This window comes from Carassius carassius, chromosome 18, assembly GCF_963082965.1.
Source record: "Carassius carassius chromosome 18, fCarCar2.1, whole genome shotgun sequence".
In the NCBI taxonomy this organism is placed as follows: domain Eukaryota; kingdom Metazoa; phylum Chordata; class Actinopteri; order Cypriniformes; family Cyprinidae; genus Carassius; species Carassius carassius.
The window spans coordinates 23,601,905-23,621,142 of NC_081772.1; the positions used below are offsets into that span (position 1 = coordinate 23,601,905).

The window sequence follows — 19,238 nt, forward strand, 5'->3', positions numbered from 1 at the left end:
TTGGTATCATAACTGACCTGAGAACTTCAGAAAAAGATGCACAGTGACGAGTTTTTCTTCTGTTGTTTGATGAAATTCTACATTCTGGCCTAAAGGAGCAGCACAAAGCACTATTATACTGGAGTTAATACATCAGTTGGCTTTGCATGCTACGAACTGCTGGAAAGAACATTTGTTTTCATTTGTTGTAGAACAAATGAATAAAACAATGTATAGCAAGTGACATTTTGAAAGTGATTGCCGTGGAAAGTGTGGTTTTCAAGGTGTTTGCACAAAAGCTCTTGATGTAGTTTCAGTTTTGGATACTTTATCTTTTTGGCTGAAATGCTGAATGCAGGACCAAGTCCAACCACAGTTAAATCTTTAACATTTGTGTGCTCCTTTTTTTGGAAAAACTGAATTTTAGTTATTCAAGGATTGCAGGGCCAGTTTCTGATAAACTTGGTACTTCCCCAGTTATAAATAGATCGCCTCCGAGAATAAAGATTTCATTAAAGCAGAGAAGCATTAAACGTTTTATTTTTTCCATTTTAGGAGTTTAAAAACTCTCTGGATGAACTTGCATCTTTTTATCAGAGTCTGGTAAAGCTCAGCTAAGTTTCAATATAGAAAAGATCCATTCCATTCTGAAGATGTCGCTTGTGGCCTACAGACACAGTGAAATGAGATCGAAGGTCACAATTGTTTCTAGAAAGTTTTGAGTGTGGTCTTGAGTTGTAACATTTCAGCAACAGATATCCTGTCATGGTAAAAACTCAAGCCCGTCAGAAGCTCAATGTCTCTGATTCGTGCCACATGAAGCTGAACCCAGTCCTGGAGCCATGAGTAGTCTGAGCCATTCTGGAGAAATAAATGATAAAAAAAAAAGATTTGTAAAAAATAAATGCGTAATAAGAAACACAACAATTCCTCTTCTTTTATTTGATTCATTTCATGTTTTTTTTTCAATACCTTATTCCATATTACACTTGCCCTTGTGAAAAAGAAGTACACTTTAGCATACTTTTAAGAGTACTTAAGGAAATAATAAATTTTAAGTGTGAAATGAATGTAATGATTTCAACCACTTCACTACATATTAACTGCAATTAATTAAAATTATTACAGTTTAAATCTACATTAAAGGGGTCATATGATGTTGCTAAAAAGAACATTTTGTGTATTTGGTGTAATAAAATGTGTTTATGCGGTTTAAGGTTTAAAAACACATTCTTTTCCACATACTGTACAATATTGTTTCGCCTTTATGTTCCGCCTTTTTGAAACACTTTGTTTTTACATACCATACTGTAATGCGACACACCGGCGTGACAAGACAAAAACATTAAAACCCATTACAAACTAGTCATTTGTTGCATCCAGTGGGGACATAATTACTGATTGTAATAACTTAAACTGTCTTTGACGTGTTGGGTTACATCGGGCCGCATAAACATAAAACCATATCTGCATTTGTGATCTGAGAAAGACAAACAACAAGCGCTTCTCTACACTGCTCAAAACTCATGTTTGAATCATCAGTGGCAAATCCTTTAAATATGTTAATGTACTTACAGACTGTGAGTCAGAACAGCCAGCATTGTAGTCTACTCTCCCGGGTTCACACATCTGAATATTTGGGTTGAACTGTTCTGGAACAGTGTTGTAAATATAACTTAACCACTGATTTCTAGTGTTGTCCTCTTTTGGAAGACCAAACAAAGTAGTTTCACTTGCTTTAGTGTCTCCACAACATGATGACGGCAGGAACAACATTTGTGGGAACATTTGGGTGGTGTTATGCAAATCTTCCCACATCATGACGTAGAAATGTGGGGGCGTGTTTTTTTAATGAGATGTTTTAGGAGGGTGTGGACAAGTCTTAAATTTTATAAAGAATATCTCTTTTGGCTTGAGACTTTAGTCTTTGCAACTTTAGGGATCTTATCTATTCATGAACAGCTTGTAACACTCCAAAGAGAAAGGAAAACTTGAAATCGGGTCATATGACCCCTTTAAATTCTATATGTTGAAATTTAGAGTGACCCACTTAATTAAATCTTAAGTACATCTTTATATGTCACTTCATTTTTTGTTCTATCGTCTTTGAAATAAGGTTGAAATGTACTGCCACATTTTTGTTGTTTAGCTAGTTTCATTTTGTAGTTAACTTTTTGAAGTGGTTAAAGGGATCATATGATTCTTTTTTTATTAGATCGTTATTTTGTCTATTTGTTGTAACATAATATGTTGACATGCTTCAATGTTCAAAACACACATTATTTTTCAAATATGATATGTGTCAGGTCTCCGCTATAATAGCAGCAACATTCACAAATGCCTAAAGAACAAGCGGGAACCCAGTGTGCCTGTAGCTTTCTCTATTTCAGTTTTATCACGTGATAGAAAGTCTAAGGCCATCTCAAGCAGAAGGGCAAACTCATCTAATCTGCGGCCTATTATGAATCAAACTAAAATTGATGTAAAGACACAAAGCACAGCCATCAAGTTAGCATCTTTAAACATTCGCTCACTAAAAAAAAATCATTTCTAATCAATGACTTTATAACCACAAACAATCTGGATTTTATGTTTCTAAACAAAACATGGCTAGAAGACAGCTGCAATGCAACAGTCCTTAATGAAGCAGCCCCTCCTAACTTCACTTACATGAGTGTCTGCAGGACTGTTAGGTGAGGTGGGGGTGTAGCTGCTCTATTTAAAGCTGTCTTTTTAATGCAAGCAAGTGTCATTTGGTCAGTACTTGTCTTTTGAATATTTACGGATTGTGCTGAAAGGTGCTCCACGCATTCTGTTTATTATTATTTACAGGCCTCCAAAATACTCTCCAGCCTTTGTTGAAGAGGTGAAATGTTATCAATGATTTCCTCAGAGTTTGACTGTTTTGCTATTGCAGGGGATTTTAATATTCACATAGATAATTCAGAAAACAAAACTACAAAAGAAATGATAACGGTTCTAAACACTTTTGACTTGACTCAGCATGTGCATGGACCCACACACAAAGGTGGACACACTCTAGACTTAATCATCAGTAGGGCTCTAAACATTTCATCCATTGTTATTAAGGACGTAGCACTATCTGATCACTTCTGTATTTTCTTTGATATATTGATCTATGCTACCACTGAATCTAGATCTGCCTCGGTCAGAAGGAGATGCATAAACGAGAACACAAGTGTACTATTTATGGAGGCTATATCTTTAACACCAAGCATTTCTGCAGACTCTGCTGATACTCTCCTTGATTCATTCAACTCAAAAGTTAAGAATGTTATTGATGATGTTGCTCCAATAATAATCAGTAAGAAAACAAACAGACAGAAATCAGTTTGGAGAAGATCAACAGCAGTTCAGAATATGAAAAGACAATGCAGAAAAGCTGAGCGGATGTGGCGGAAGATGAAATTTGAAATTCACTATAGCATCTATAAAGCCTTCATGCTTTTAATGTAAAACTAGCCACAGCTAGACAGAATTTCTTCTCAAACCTTATAAACAGTAACTTAAACAACACTCATAATCTTTTTTGCCACTGTTGAGAGACTGACAAACCCCCCAAGTCAGATTCCCAGTGAAATGCTCTCAGACAGCAAATGCAATGAGTTTGCTTCCTTCTTTTCTGAGAAGATCATCAATATCAGGAAGACGATTGGCACATCCTCAAGTAATGCAGAGGTCAGACAGATTTGGCCACAATATAAAAAAGATACTATGTCTACTTTTGAAGCAATTGATAGCAAAACTAGTGCATCACCTAAAATCGTCAACCTGCTATCTTGACACTTCCCACATCTTTTTTCAAAAGTGTGCTTAACTGTTTAAAAGCTGATCTCTTAGAAGTGGTGAACGCCTCACTTCTTTCTGGGACATTTCCAAACTCCCTGAAAACTGCAGTTGTTAAGCCCCTCCTGAAAAAGAGCAATCTTGATAACACCATTTTGAGCAATTATAGACCAATATCTAATCTTCCTTTTATAGGCACAATTATAGAAATGGTAGTTTTTAGTCAGTTGAACAAATACTTAAACTCAAATGGATACCTGGACAATTTTCAATCTGGTTTCTGACGGCATCACAGCACAGACACAGCACTCATTAAGATAATACATGATATTCGCTTAAATTCTGACTCTGGCTAAATATCCCACAATAAACAGAGTCCCACAAGGGTCAATTCTTGCACCGCTCTTGTTTAGCCTGTATATGCTTCCACTAAGTCAAATAATGAGAAAAAAAACAAATTGCCTATCACAGCTATGCTGATGATACCCAGATTTACCTAGCCTTATCTCCAAATGACTACAGCCCCATTGACTCCCTATGCCAATGAATTGGTGAAATTAATAGTTGGATGTGCCAGAACTTTCTTCAGTTAAACAAGGAAAACACTGAAGTTATTGCATTTGGAAACAAAGATGAAGTTCTCAAGGTGAATGCATACCTTGACTCAAGGGTCAAACAACTAAAAATCTAGTCAGGAATCTTGGTGTGATTCTGGAGACAGACCTTGGTTTCAGTAGTCATGTCAAAGCAGTAACTAAATCAGCATACTATCATTTAAAAACATTGCAAGAATAAGATGTTTTGTTTCCAGTCAAGACTTGGAGAAACTTGTTCATGCCTTCATCACCAGCAGGGTGGACTATTGTAATGGGCTCCTCACCGGCCTTCCCAAAAAGACTATTAGACAGCTGCAGCTCATCCAGAACACTGCTGCCAGGATTCTGACTAGAACCAGAACATATGAGCACATCACACCAGTCCTCAGGTCCTTACACTGGCTTCCAGTTACATTTAGGATTGATTTTAAAGTACTTTTACTCGTCTATAAATCACTCAATGACCTAGGACCGAAATATATTGCAGAAATGCTCACTGAATATAAACCTAACAGACCACTCAGATCACTAGGATCGAATACCAAGGGTTCACACAAAACAAGGGGAGTCCTCCTTTAGTTACTATGCCGCCCGCAGTTGGAATCAACTTCCAGAAGAGATCAGATGTGCTAAAACATTAGTCTCATTTAAATCTAGACTCGAAACTCACCTGTTTAGCTGTGCATTTATTGAATGAGCACTGTGCAATGTCTGAACTGATTGCACTGTATTTTACGTATTCACTGTATTTTATGTAAAATCATTTTCTATTTTTGACTGTTTTAAATTCATTTTAAATAAGTAAATTTTTTAATCATTTCCAAAGTTTTAAAATGGCTTGTTTTTATTTTTGTATTATTTTTCTTCATGATTATTTTACTTTCTTTTATGTTAAGCACTTTGAATTACCACTGTGTACGAAATGTGCTATATAAATGAACCTACCTTGCCTTGCCTTGTCTTGCCTATAGTAGCTGATTCAGAAGCACCAGATAGTCGTAGCGAAGTCAGAATCCCCTCCTCTCTTAGGTTCACAAAACGGTCGTACATAAAATGCATTGCTGTTCTGTTGTAAGTAATCTTAAAGATTCCTAAATTCATCTACTTTCAGAAGGCCAAATAAAGTGCTTTTTCTTTCGCCTAGAAATACACAGCATCTCCCTGACATGACTGCTTCAACACTAACTGCGGTAACTGAAACCACGCCTTCTTTGCGTGAACATTTGGGCAGCATTACGCAAATATTTCCACAGTGACGTAGACATGTGGGGTCGTGTTTAAAAAAAAAGGCATTTTAGGGTGGCATGGCAGAGTCTTGACTTTGATAAAGAATATCTCTTTGCATTTGAGACTTTAGTCTTTGCAACTTTACAGATCTTCATAATGCACCAAGAGCTTGTAACACTCCAAAGAGAAATGAAAAATTGAAATCGCATCATATGACCCGTTTAACAAGTTACCTAACAAGCAAGTTTCACAGCTACTTCCTCTGTACAATCTCATGGTCACTGTGGTTTATCGTGAATGGCTTATTACATACATGACATGTTTCCAGACGATCAGGTCGGTGAGGAAGAACAAAAGACACAGCATCTAGAGGACTGTCACACTGTTGGCCAGGAAGAGATGAGTTCTTACAACTTGTAAGAATCACAAAGAAATGTGTAGGGATGGGAGCCCCGTTTCTGAAATCAGAAGAGAATCATCTTCATGAGGAAAGAATTCAGTCTAATACATTGTAAAATACATTTTGGCAGTGTTTGGCCAGCAGTGGGCAGTATGTGAACTACCTATGGATCTAATAGTAAAGGTGCATTTGGACTAATAAAAGATGTTTTGTCTCACATAGTCACATATTTGACTTAAGCATATCTGTCCATTTTGCATCTTGTTCTTGTCAAGAACAGCCATCTTGAGGTTGATAGACTTCATAGAAAATAGCGTAGTGTATGATGATCACAGACTGAATTTTATTAAGCTTTAGACCAGGGTTCCTCAAATCTTACCCTGGAGGGCCAAGGCGCTGCAGAGTTTAGCTCCAACCCTTATTTTCAACCTGTGATTTCCTAATGATCCCGAAGACACTGATAAGCTTGCTCAGGTGTGTTTGATTAGGGTTAGAGCTAAACTCTGCAGGAAAGTGGCTCTTGTGGGCCAGATTTGAGTATCGCTGCTTTAGTCTATTATTCCATCCAGTCCAAGGAAACATGTTTGATATTTTTTAGGAGATTTTAGAATACATATTGTTTTCATTTGTCATGAGTCTCCTAGCGACAAGGCGCACATTTCTGTGTGAATTTGTTGTGATCAGAACAACTTTCAAGTCTGGTAGTGTAAGATCCTCAGTCGTTTAGTGTATGAGGGTCAGTTTTTCCTCTGTGACTATTATAAAGTCAGTAAGAGTATGATGACTAGTGATTTTAAATTTGTTCAGATTTTAAGAGTTGTGTAGTGTATTCCAGCCTTTAGACAGGACACCATCTGACCAACATGTAAAGTGACAGTGAAGAAATTAGTAGGGGAGAGTGGGGTAAGACAAGTCATTGTTAACGTATCTGGTCCTAAGGGAAAATGAGGCAGAAGTACATTGAAAGAATCTAAAGTAATTTCAGAGTATGAATTAGAATGAAGGCATAAATGTCACTGAAACTAATAAATATTTTAGTCAAAATATTTTTGACATGGTTGCTTTTCTGCAATGTCGAACAGGCCATTAGGGACTACAGGTTGAAAAGTATACATTATTATAATTTGATGAAAAGCATCTTCTGGTTTTTATCAGAGAAGGATTCGATGAACTTGTATACAGTCCCTATCAAATAAACTACAAAAAAAGTACTTATAAACTAAACCAATTGTATAATATTACATTAAAATACAAGTTTATACTTCAGAGATTTACCTTAAGTTATGTTTAATTAAGTTAAAATGGCTCAAATTACCCCACAACATTTGGCTCACTTTGCCCCATAGCAGGCATTTTGTTAAAGCAATTTTGTAACAAAATCAGGCTAATATTTAACTAAAATTTGGATGGTTTTATATGTTGCTAAATCACCTTAATGCATTATAAATATTTTTTAGAACTGGATAAATTTGCTTTAATGTAATTTTATCTGTCATGCTAAAATTCTACTTTGACAAGCCAAAAACTGTTCGGTTTTTATTATGTTTTCTTGTGATCACAACAAACATTTTCCCACAGACTTAACATAATAAATGCTGTTGTCTCATTATCTCGACCAATATTTTCTAGTGATCTCAACCATACAAAAAGTAGTTTCTCATTATCACAACTTAAATTTTATTGTAACTATAGCAACAGTAGACTTCTAAGAATCAAACAATCACTATAAAAAAAACACTTTTTGTGATATTTCGAGAACACTAAGATAATTTAGTCGTAATAGCGATAATTAGGTTATGTCGTAACGACATTAGGGGTTTACTTGGGAGCCCCAATATCCTCTAATATAAAAAGAAAACACCAATCCACAGTGGATTTTACATGCCAAGCCACTTTCACTCTACATCAAGTTAACATAAGGTGACATCGTGCATCCACTCATTTAGGTTTAATTGCGAGGAGACGAGACCATGCATCAGCAAGTGATTCAGGGTTATGGCATAGGGACATATCGTCTCTGTTTCCTCCTTCAGTGAATGAGGGATGAGGGTTACATACGTCTATCTGTCCAGGTATCACTTCATCTACAGCGATATCGTTGACTTGATTGCAAATAAATGCACAGACACTATTTAAACTGAACAGAAATGACATCACTGAATTCAATGATGAACTGCCTTTAACTATCATTTTGCATTATTGACACACTGTTTTCCTAATGAATGTTGTTCAGTTGCTTTGATGCAATGTATTTGTTTAAAGTGCTATATAAATAAAGGTGACTTGACTTGACTTGACTGCCGGTCATTACGAGTTATGTAATGACGACATTAGGGATCTATGGAAAGCACCACAACCACTGGGTGCTGTTACAACCTGTGGCACTGCCAATGTGCAGAGAGGGGCCAATCTTGAGTACACTGCTGCTGGAGAAGCCCATGCTGCTGTTCTGCCCATAGAAATTCTTTAACAGAAGGAAATTCAACATCTGGAAAACACACTTACTTCAGATCTTAAAAAAATAATAATAATAAATAAATCAGCAAGACTAAATGAAATCGTTGTGGAAGAGTGCCTAAGTCCAAGGGTTAAGGCCACTAGGAGGACACATCCTACCTGTAGAGAGGTGATGTGTAGAGATACAAGTATGAACTGACCCCAGGGAGGCAGTACTACATATGGAATAAGTCTCTGAGGTATATCCTACCTGGAAGTAGGGATGGAGCTATACTTTCAAGAGAGATGGACAGAGTGGAATCTCTACAGGTGTGGACATAAGTTTACTATGAGCGAAACCTTACCGTGGAAGGTAATCCCACATCTCGATTACCCACAGGAAATTACACAGGCAGGACACCTATCTTATTACTGGGGATGGCCCTAAAACCTCACAAAGGTGAAGGTTCTGAAGCTCCAGGTGCGGTCCACGTATATATGCAAGGCTCTTACAGGACATAGCAATGCCAAGGCTGGATTTCCTCCCTTCGAGGGACAGTGCTTACAGGTTCACCACTTGGACCCGGAACAGCAGCACAATACACTTTTCAAGGTGGAGGGTGACAGAGGGTGCAGTAAAGAAAGCACGACTACTGGGCATCTTCAGGCATCTTCTCAGCAAGAAAAACACCAGTCTGTGCACAGACTCCAAATAAGTTAGCCTGGTTGAGGGGGCTCTGGCTTAAAAGCCCATCCTTCAGGTCAACTGCTGCAAACCAATCCTGGGATGCGCTTTTGGGTCAACATCTTGAACAGTAGCTTGTGAAGAGTGATTCAAGACTCTGGGTGAAGGTGTGGCGATGTCCACACCACCTCCTGGAAAAGAGCAGCTCCCCAATACTCTGGGTTGCCCATGTCAGAGCCGCTTCATCGTCTTCCTTGAGGACTTGTGCTGGAAATATGATGTGCTCCCCATTCTTCTTTTGTACTGCCAAGAACTGTAGGGCAAAGTCCTTGACAGTGTCGCCAAAAAGGCCACCCTGGGAACATCAAGAAAGTGTACTTTGTCGATGTCTCTCATCTTGTGGTGGTCAATAGAGGATATGAAAAGACCGCAACAAAGAGGACACGGATGGAGTGGCATCTTTAAAAAAAAAAATGCAGACCATCTGTGATTTGCTCTTTTAGAGGAACTGCTCTTTTTAGTTGAAGCACTCAGTGGACCTTCCGACACAGGGATACTGCTGTTTGCAATGTACAACCAACCAGGACAGCCCTCTTCTTAACAGCAAAGTGAATGGCTTTGTGGCAATGAATAAACATAAAACCACTCGGCTCCAAGGCAAAAACTTGAATGAGTGAAAGAACCGGAGTGGATGTACTCTGTTGTCTTATATACCCACATGTACGGGATGTGGCTTGGCATGCAAAATCCACTAGCCAATACTTTTTCACTTATACTCATTGGTTATTGGAGCTCCCAAGTAAACCCCTAATGCTGTCACAACATAACATGTAGTGACCAACAGAAAAAGTTGTTTTATACAGTTGTCTTAAATTGTAATAATATTTCACAATATTACCTGTTCTACTTAATTTTTGTCTGTGGGAGATTTTTGGGTAGTCTGTTTAGCTAATGGATCTTACACACACTCTTCTGGCACTGGGTTATTTTGCAAACTTACGGGGTTCCCTTGTTCATTAAGTCATAGTTCCCATCATAGTCGTTGTCAAATATTGGTCCACTCACAACATTGACTCCATTCAGCTCTTGTGAATACTTCACCAGCAGAACATTGTGAAAGCGATTCCAAATATCTGTCACAAAGACATTAGACATGAACAACAGTGACCCTATGATAACACATGAAAGACACAGAACATACACACCAGGGTTATTATTGTTAACTAAAACCATTTATATATATATGCATTCATAAAAGAGTTTTATGTGAAAAGTGACAAGAAACCATATGATAACATGAAATCATATGTAAAATAGTGATAATAACATTCAAACATAATCACAATGTTAATGCAGAGTGCAATCTATAATTATGTTTATTCATAATTACTGCACTCAATAATCATATGTTCTAACTTCAGCAAGGTGCAAATTAAGCATTTTTTATGTGACTAAAACCAAACAAGATGTTTCAAAAGAGCCACAAAAGAGCCTAAATACATAAACATAATATACTTGTGTAATAGACTGATAACAGATCAATGTGTTATGAAATGCTGGTCCTCCCAAAGTCCAAACCACAACACATCCTGGTGTTCATTTTCAGATTATCACTCTGTAGTTGCACTAAAACAAAGATGATTGATTTCTAATGGAATGCAGAGAGTTACTGTTCTACATGCACGCCGTTTGGTGGAGTTAGTTTGGGAAATGAAATGAGTAATTTTCACTTTGACTAAATACTTGCACAATACAGAATGAAGAAAGGGTTTACCATACACAAGTGTTGCAATTACCAATGATGATTCTCTGAGATTAAAGCAAAACATCAGTTAATTGGTTTTACAGGTCTGGTGGAAAACACTCAATACTGGCTATTAATAAAGCATGTCTGCCTTCATTATGGCTAGTGAGGATCACCTGGCTTAAACCTTGTTTAATGATTTCTGTAATTGTTGGGATGGGTCTTCAGAGCATAACAACTTAACATGGACATTTCCAAAATGGTTCTGTATGGGTGTAGAATTGTTGCATTATTCCAAATAAATAAATTATGTTCCACAAATAAATGTAAAGTGATTTACAAAAAAAAACAAAAAACAAAAAAAAAAACCTTGATATATTGACAAATAATAGAATGAGATCCGCAAATGAATCTCAGAGTTTTACAAACATTACTTAAATTCACAAATAATTAAAATGAGATTTGCAAAAAAATATAAATAAAAAATAAATACATATTCACAAATATATTTTTATGTCACAAAAACAACTTTGCCTGCCATTTATTTGTGAATCGTGTCCTGTACATGTACATTTACATGATAACTGCATGCATTAGTGTATTTAAAAAAAAACAACAACTGACAATCAACAAATGCGTTGACTCCACCCACCATCTGCTCAAGCCAATTAGATAACAGCCACACTTCGCTGACCAATCATAGCACGTTCTCGCTATACCCAACCAAGTGTTTTTTGCACAAATATAATAAGTAATAATGTTTAAAAAAAAGCTTGGTTCCCAGCACTCTATACTTGAATCCCAAATAAAATATACAGTTCAACCAACCCCAGAGGTAATTATGCATAGAATCTGGACTTGGGGATTCATTCCAGCATGCCATTAACTTTCCTTTTACTTTCCAAGTATACAAGTCAACAGGAAATATTTTGGAACTATTCGTATTGGCAGTCCGAAGAAAGACTGTAATATTTGCCAGAACAAACATGCAAATATGTTAAACATGCAAATTGTACATGACATTACATGATAAATCACAAAAAGTGCAAATAAGAAACAGATCCCAGTTGTCAGGCTATCTTTCACAGCAGTCTGAATGTGTGTAATGTTAAAAGCTGAATATAAAACACAACTTGCCTTTGAAAGCAGGAAACATGGGCACCATGTTGCTTGTAATTAAGGAGTCTTGCTCAGTTCCTGTAGAACTGAAGTCTGAGGGAGAAATGATGCATTTAGAGAAGACTGTCATACAAAACAAACAGATACAGTAGAATAAACACAACACCTCTTTTATAACACAGATCTCTGGATACTTCGATTGGCCAAATTGCAGAATTGAGTGGTTATATATTTTTGTACAATGACCACTAAACTGTACACTGCTGTTAAAAATTACAGTCAATAAAATTTTTGTTTTGAAAGAAATTGTTACTTTTATTTACCAAGAATGCATTAAATTTGATCAAAAGTGACAGTAAAGGCTTGTATATTGTTACAAAATATTTCTTTTTCAAATAATTTTCTTCATTTGAACTTTTTATTCATCAACAAATCCCAAAAACATTTAAAATATAAAGTAGCTATTTAAAATTGTAATACTATTTCACAATATTTCTGTTTATACTGTATTTTCAATCAAATAAATGCAGCCTCGGTAAGCATAAGAGACTTTTGAATAATATATTTCCCAATTGATATTTGCTTATGATATTATAAGCAACTTTGGGCTTGTTCTTCAATTGAATCGCTTATAAACATCTGTATTTATGAGCTTCTTTTCAGATTGTAGCATGTAATATACTTCATTAAAAAAATAAAAAAAATAAAAAAATAAAACACATTAGATATGATCACTCATAGCTCTAACTGAACTCTAGGATCTTTTCCCAGAAGTAAAAGAGGGCAGAAAGTGAAATAAATTGTGAGTTTTGTATAAAGGTCTTAAAGTAAATACAGATATGCGGTTTTACTCACTGGGCGGATGCAGCAGGCCAAAGGTCAGAGTGGAATTTCTCTTATAGAAAGAGCAGGACTGTCTCGCACTGGCCTGCACACGCACATCTGCACGCACACATGTGTCTACTGAGGGCTGGACACTCACCTTTGTTTGAGAAGAAAGAAAATCAATGATCAGAGGGAACAGTGCTTAATGATTAAAGGATTAGGTCACTTTCAGAATAAAAAATCTATTTTTAGATAATTTATTCACCCGTCATCCAAGATGTTCATGTCTTTCTTTCTTCAGTCACAAAGAAATTAAGGTATTCGAGGAAAACATTCCAAGATTTTTCTCCATATAACGGACTTAAATTAAATTTTCTCCTTCAACTTCAAAATTATCTGACATTGTTTTTTTTTGTTTGTTTTTTTTTTTACCTTTTTTGTAAGGGCATTGACTTTCTTTGCACATTCACTTTGTAAACACTGGGTCCATACTTCTGCCTACGTCAGACGTGACCTTTAAAATGTGACTACATAAAGCCAGTCCAGTCCAGCTAGTGCAAGTCGAGCATTTGTGGTTTAAAAGAATAATTTTTTTTATTTTTTAATAAAATGACCAATTAATTCGCTAGATAAGACCCCTATTCCTCAGCTGGGATCATGTAGAGCCCTTTGAATCTGTCCTGAAATTGCAGCCCATTAGTCCGGCCATTATGTGGAGAAAAATCCTGGAATGTTTTCCTCAAAAACCTTAATTTCTTTTTGACTGAAGACAGATTCCTGGTAGACACATTACAAGAAACATATCCTCAGTGTTTGCCACTTAAATTAGATTTTCTTATATTTATGTCTTTCGAGTTTTGAGAGAAAGGCCTTTTTGTATTTTAGGAAACATCTCTAATCTTTACATAATGGTACTTAAAATACATGCTTCACAATCCGACTTTTAAATCATTTGGAAAAACTAATTTGTTAGTTGTGATGAGTCCTGATATTTATCTCTTCAAGTCACACCCACACAAAACAAAAAACAAGATCACGCCTGAAGCCTGAAAAACTCCAGCTGTGGTCACATTTGTCACATACAGCTTGTGGCTTGTAGTTGGTTTATGTATCATGAAAATCGGAAAATATGGTTCTCTGAAAAGATTATATCAGTTCACACACACACACACACACACACACACACACACACACACACACACACACACACACACACACACACACACACACACACACACACACACACACACACACACATAAATAAATAAATACATTATATATATATATATATATATAGCTTTTCCCCACACAAGACTATTGGTGAATGCCTCAGATTTCAGGCTTTTGTCTGCGATTTCTATTTAAATGTTGGAGTGAAAGACATTTTTATCCATCTTATCTCATTGACAGAAATAGCATAGATACTGGACAAGGATGAATCTTTCTAGGCTGTCAACCAGCTGTGTTCACACATGTTATCAAACTGACTATACTATATAACACTGACTATGACTATATAACAGACGGCCATATTACACTTTTCATTCCACTGACTTCCATTCATTGTTAATGCAGGAAACAGAAAACGCAAGTTCTGCTTTCCAGAATTCAAGTTTGGTGCAATCTGCCCTGCGAATTCATATCGTGTGAAGACCAGTGACCAGTAGAAAATCAGTGTGAATTAAAAGAACAAAAACTTTACATTTGCAGCACTGCAGCGATGCAGGAAGTGAAGTACAGTACACGTTGTTACATTTCTGGTTGTATTTATAAGTAGAATTATAATTTTTTAAAAGACACCTGAGAGCATGACATTTTATTTCAACTGTTGCTTTCTGCACATGTGTTGACTGACTGCAAACAATATCAAATGAAATAAATACAGGTTATGTATTCGATTGTTGGAAAGACAACAAAAACAGTGTGTAATTTAGGTTTAAGTGTTCGGGTCAAAACTGATGCATACTTTCATCATTCATTAAAATTCATTATTAAAATCAGTGGCCAGCACATTCTTCAAAAACTCATTTTTGGTATTGCATGGAAGAAAGCAAGATGTACAGATTTGTAAAGACAATAAGGCTAAGTAAAAAAAATCAAGGAATTATCTTTTGTGGATGAACTATCACTTTAAGCCAATATACAGTAACACTCAAAACGAGTGGTTGAGAAAGTGTTAGCGTCTAGTGTTAGCGAGTGTGATGATGATGAAGCTAGAGACTGTGATTTACTCTGCGGTCAGCCCATAATGAGCAGCACATGCTGAAGGGAGGAGAGTGAGGCGGTCTGTCATACTTTCTGGCCTCACAGAGCATCACCATTAAACCCTCTTCACATGTACACCTTCCTTTTTGAACCTTCAATACAAATTTCCCTTGTGAATAGGAAGTGTGCTTAATTGTATTAAATATGCACTTGGTATTGACCTAAAGTACATCTTTAAGTGCACTAAATTACAAATTCATCATTACAATTGTGTAGTTATGAATATATTTAAATATTTCACACGTCTGTATAGAAATTTAATTTAAGTATATTTTAGTTTACCATAAATACTTGTCAGTACATTCAGCAGCACTTTAACTATATTTGAATGACAATAAGTAGTATTCAAACTATGAAAAAAGAAATTGACTAAGTCTAATTCAAAAAAGCACTGTGAAACGCAGCTAATCATTTTAATATAAATTTAAACTATAATACATTTCCTTGTATCAATTAACAAACAATAAAGTGTCTGAAAACATTACAAATATGTTTTTAAAAGTACATTATTTCCATGTTATAGTATTAAATAATATAGTATTAGTTTTATAGTATGATTAAAAAGGGGTGTAGCTCATTTAAATCCATTGGACTCTTCAGAAAATATTTTAACAGCTTAGACTGAGCTATTGTTTGAGGTCTCCAACACAACAAACTCCACTTTATAAAGACCCCATGACAAGTTAGTCACAGTTAGTCATGAATGTTAGTGTTAAAAAATCATCTTTATGATGGCGTACTCCTTAAAGTTCACAACAACAAAAAACATTTTAGCAGATATACCTGTTTATCTCTTTTGGGAGTTTACTCATCTACATGACTAGTCATGTAAGACTAGTCTTGACTTGAATATTAAAATGCTCTGTAGAAGAAGAATGTTACTCCCTACCTATACATTCCAACTCTATATAGCAAGTAGCAATTCATCCACCAAGAAAAAACAGATGTGCTCGTCAAGTATTTTCATAGGGTCTTACTGTTGCATTCAAAGAATATGAGACCCAAAGGGGCATCAGGATGTTTCTGCTGTATCCGCTGACGTAGACACTGTGGTGAAGTATACAGTGATCTGACTGCTCCTGAAGAACACGAGGGATTCCATATGGCAGATGAACAGGCTTCACATTAGAGTCTATAAAAAGATTCAAAAACAAAGACTGACTTGGAAAGTTTCAAATGCAGTGTTTTCTAACACAATGCTGATAGGAACTATTCCTGACAAACAGTTTACTGACTTGAGTCTGTGTCGATGAGACGTTGGTTCAGACGGTTCACCTGAAAAAGTTTCGGGAAATGTATGTTAGGATACATGAATTTCAGATATTTCATGGCTGCCTGCCTGCCTTATTATTTGAAAAAATAATAATAATTTGTATTATTTAAAAGCCTTTACTGTTAAATCTGATCATTTAATGCATTTTTACATTCATAATAGAGACACTAAATCATTTGTATCAGTTAAGCACAAGAGGCTTGACTCACTTCCCTTTCAAAATCTAAAAAGCTATGTGATTGTAACAAGCCACAGGAAAAAATAAAGAAATCCAGACAACACCACAAAGGCAAATATGAAAATGTGATGTGGTTCAACATAAGAGACACACAAACAACAGTCATAACTCAAAGAAATTCCTTGGAGATAGAAACTGTAATCCATTCCACAACATTAACTGGAAGACCAGTGATGAAGGGCACAAAAAAAGCTACTTCAAACATGCTGCTGTTTTCCTTTGAACCATGTTTGATTGGCATTCTGAAACTATCCACTTATTTATTTATTTTTTCTGAATTTTAATATGGCAAATTGAATGTTGTTGGCTTTCCAAGCTTTTCAAACATGCAGTTTAGGTTTAAATCCCCTGTTCAGAAGCACAAAGCAACAATGGCAAAGAACAACTCCTCAAGAATAAGGAGGAAACCTTGGGTGGAACCATGAGAAAATTCAGTCATCTATAACAGCCTGTTCAAAGACATGGGATTACATCATAAATAACAGCAGACATTTGATTTAAAACTTAAGCTTGGCCTTTGAAGGGAACTAGACTTGGCTCATAACAAGTCAAATAAAGCATGCATGCTCAAAAATGTCCTTAAAATTAGACATTGCAATCTATTAGTAATATCTTGACCTGCATTAATCCATCAACATACTAAATTATATAAAATACACCATTTGAAAAAAGGTACAATTGAATTCTGATGGTTTCATGATCTAATGCTGTTCAGTGTAGTCTGGATTTCTATTTACAGTAGAAATACACTAGTACACTACCTACTTTCTGTACTCCTACCTTGTGTATTTTTGTTCCTGGTTTTTGAGCACTTAATCTTAAAGGGTTAGTTCACCCAAAAAGGAAAATTATGTCATTAATGACTCACCCTCATGTCGTTCCAAACCCATAAGACCTCCATTCATCTTCGGAACACAGTTTAAGATATTTTAGATTTAGTCCAAAAGCTTTCTGTCCCTCCATTGAAAATGTGTGAACGGTATACTGTCCATGTCCAGAAAAGTAATAAAAACATCTTCAAAGTAGTCCATGTGATATAAGAGGGTCAGTTAGAATCTGTTGAAGCATCGAAAATACATTTTGGTCCAAAAATAACAAATAAACGACATATTTATTCAGCATTGTCTTCTCTTCCGCGTCTGTTGTGAGCACGTTCACTGCAGTGTAGTGATATCCGGATCGCGAACGAATCACTCGATGTAACCGGATCTTCTTGAAACAGTTCACCAAATCGAACTGAATCATTTGAAACGGTTCGCGTCTCCAATAAGCATTAATCCACAAATTGACTTAAGCTGTTAACTTTTTTAATGTGGCTGACATTCCCTCTGAGTTAAAACAAACCAATATCCTGGAGTAATTCATGTACTCAAACAGTACGCTGACTGAACTGCTGTGAAGAGAGAACTGAAGATGAACACCGAGCCGAACCAGATAATGAACAACAGACTGACTCGTTCACGAATCAAGAACCAGTTGCATCGGTTTTCAGATCACCAGTAGTGATGGGAAGTTTGGTTCTTTCCTGCGAACCAGTTCTTTCGGACAGTTCGATTCAATAAACCAGTTGAAGAAAATGGTTCACCGATTCTTTTGCGCTCTACGTAATGACGTCATTGGCGATGATTGCCCTTGATTCAAGCCTTCGGTTTACCTGCGCTCATAACATTAGCACAGAATCAGTTCAGAATCAATCATCAAAAGAACCAGTTCGGTTCATATCCGGTGTGTGTCAGTCTGCTTCACGCTGAATCACACATGCGCAGTATCATCAGCTCCTCGGTTCTCGAATCGGACACGTCTGACAGAAATGGTTCTTGACTCGTGAACGAGTCAATCTTTTGTTCGTTATCTGGCTCGGCTTGGTGTTCATCTTCAGTTCTCTCTTCACAGCAGTTCAGTCAGTGTTGAGTAAATGAATTACTCCAAGATATTGGTTTGTTTTAATTTAGAGGGAATGTCAGCCACATTAAAAAAGTTAAAGGAGTCATACCCTCATATTACCTTGGATACCTACGGCTGTATTATAGTCTTTCAGGCCCTTCTAAAAAAGAAAATTGGAAAAAAAATAAACACAGAGCTCCTCAGACCCTTATCTCTGTAGACATTATTGTCTCGCGAGATCTGATGCGATATAGGGGCACGTTGATTGGTTGCAGGAAGGAGGGGGGTTGACACCGCAGGTAATGCTTTAGCATATCATTACAAACTGACATCATGGCGCAAGTTGTGAATGAACGCGACCGGCTTCCCGGCCAGCGCCGTTTAGGGCTTAAATCAAACTTCATTCATGCACACATATGAAACACGCTTGCATATATACTAAGTACTAGTCACACATACATGTATATGAACTATCTACGCACATAAAGTTACTCATATGAGACGTGAGCACAGCACACACACACAAATATAAGACGTGAGCACACACACACAAACTAGACGGGGCCTCATGTAAGCATTAGGCAATAAATACACAATAACCGAATTCATGATGATCTCAGTCATTTGTTTTTTGCAAAGTACGTTAGCAGCCATTCCCCATACCTCGAAGCTAATGCTCCCGCCAGAGTTGTGCCTGGACGCGTTCATTGAACGATAGTTCATGAACTCGTTCATATTTTGGGCGAACATGAACTGAACG

At 36.5% G+C, this 19,238-nt stretch overlaps 1 protein-coding gene across 1 annotated transcript in view; it reads right to left on the reverse strand.

The window, feature by feature from the left end:
• Positions 1-609: 609 nt before the first annotated feature.
• Positions 610-19,238, reverse strand: part of LOC132092710 (ectonucleotide pyrophosphatase/phosphodiesterase family member 1-like) — an 80,596-nt gene continuing 61,967 nt past the window's right edge. Inside the window, exons 19-25 of the mRNA XM_059499064.1 lie at positions 16,319-16,358; positions 16,061-16,215; positions 12,849-12,975; positions 12,012-12,086; positions 10,131-10,263; positions 5,923-6,067; positions 610-840 (exon numbers count right to left, since the gene is read on the reverse strand). Of these exons, the coding sequence (XP_059355047.1) occupies positions 688-840; positions 5,923-6,067; positions 10,131-10,263; positions 12,012-12,086; positions 12,849-12,975; positions 16,061-16,215; positions 16,319-16,358 (828 nt within the window). The 3' untranslated portion in view covers positions 610-687. The remainder of the gene's footprint in view (positions 841-5,922; positions 6,068-10,130; positions 10,264-12,011; positions 12,087-12,848; positions 12,976-16,060; positions 16,216-16,318; positions 16,359-19,238) is intronic.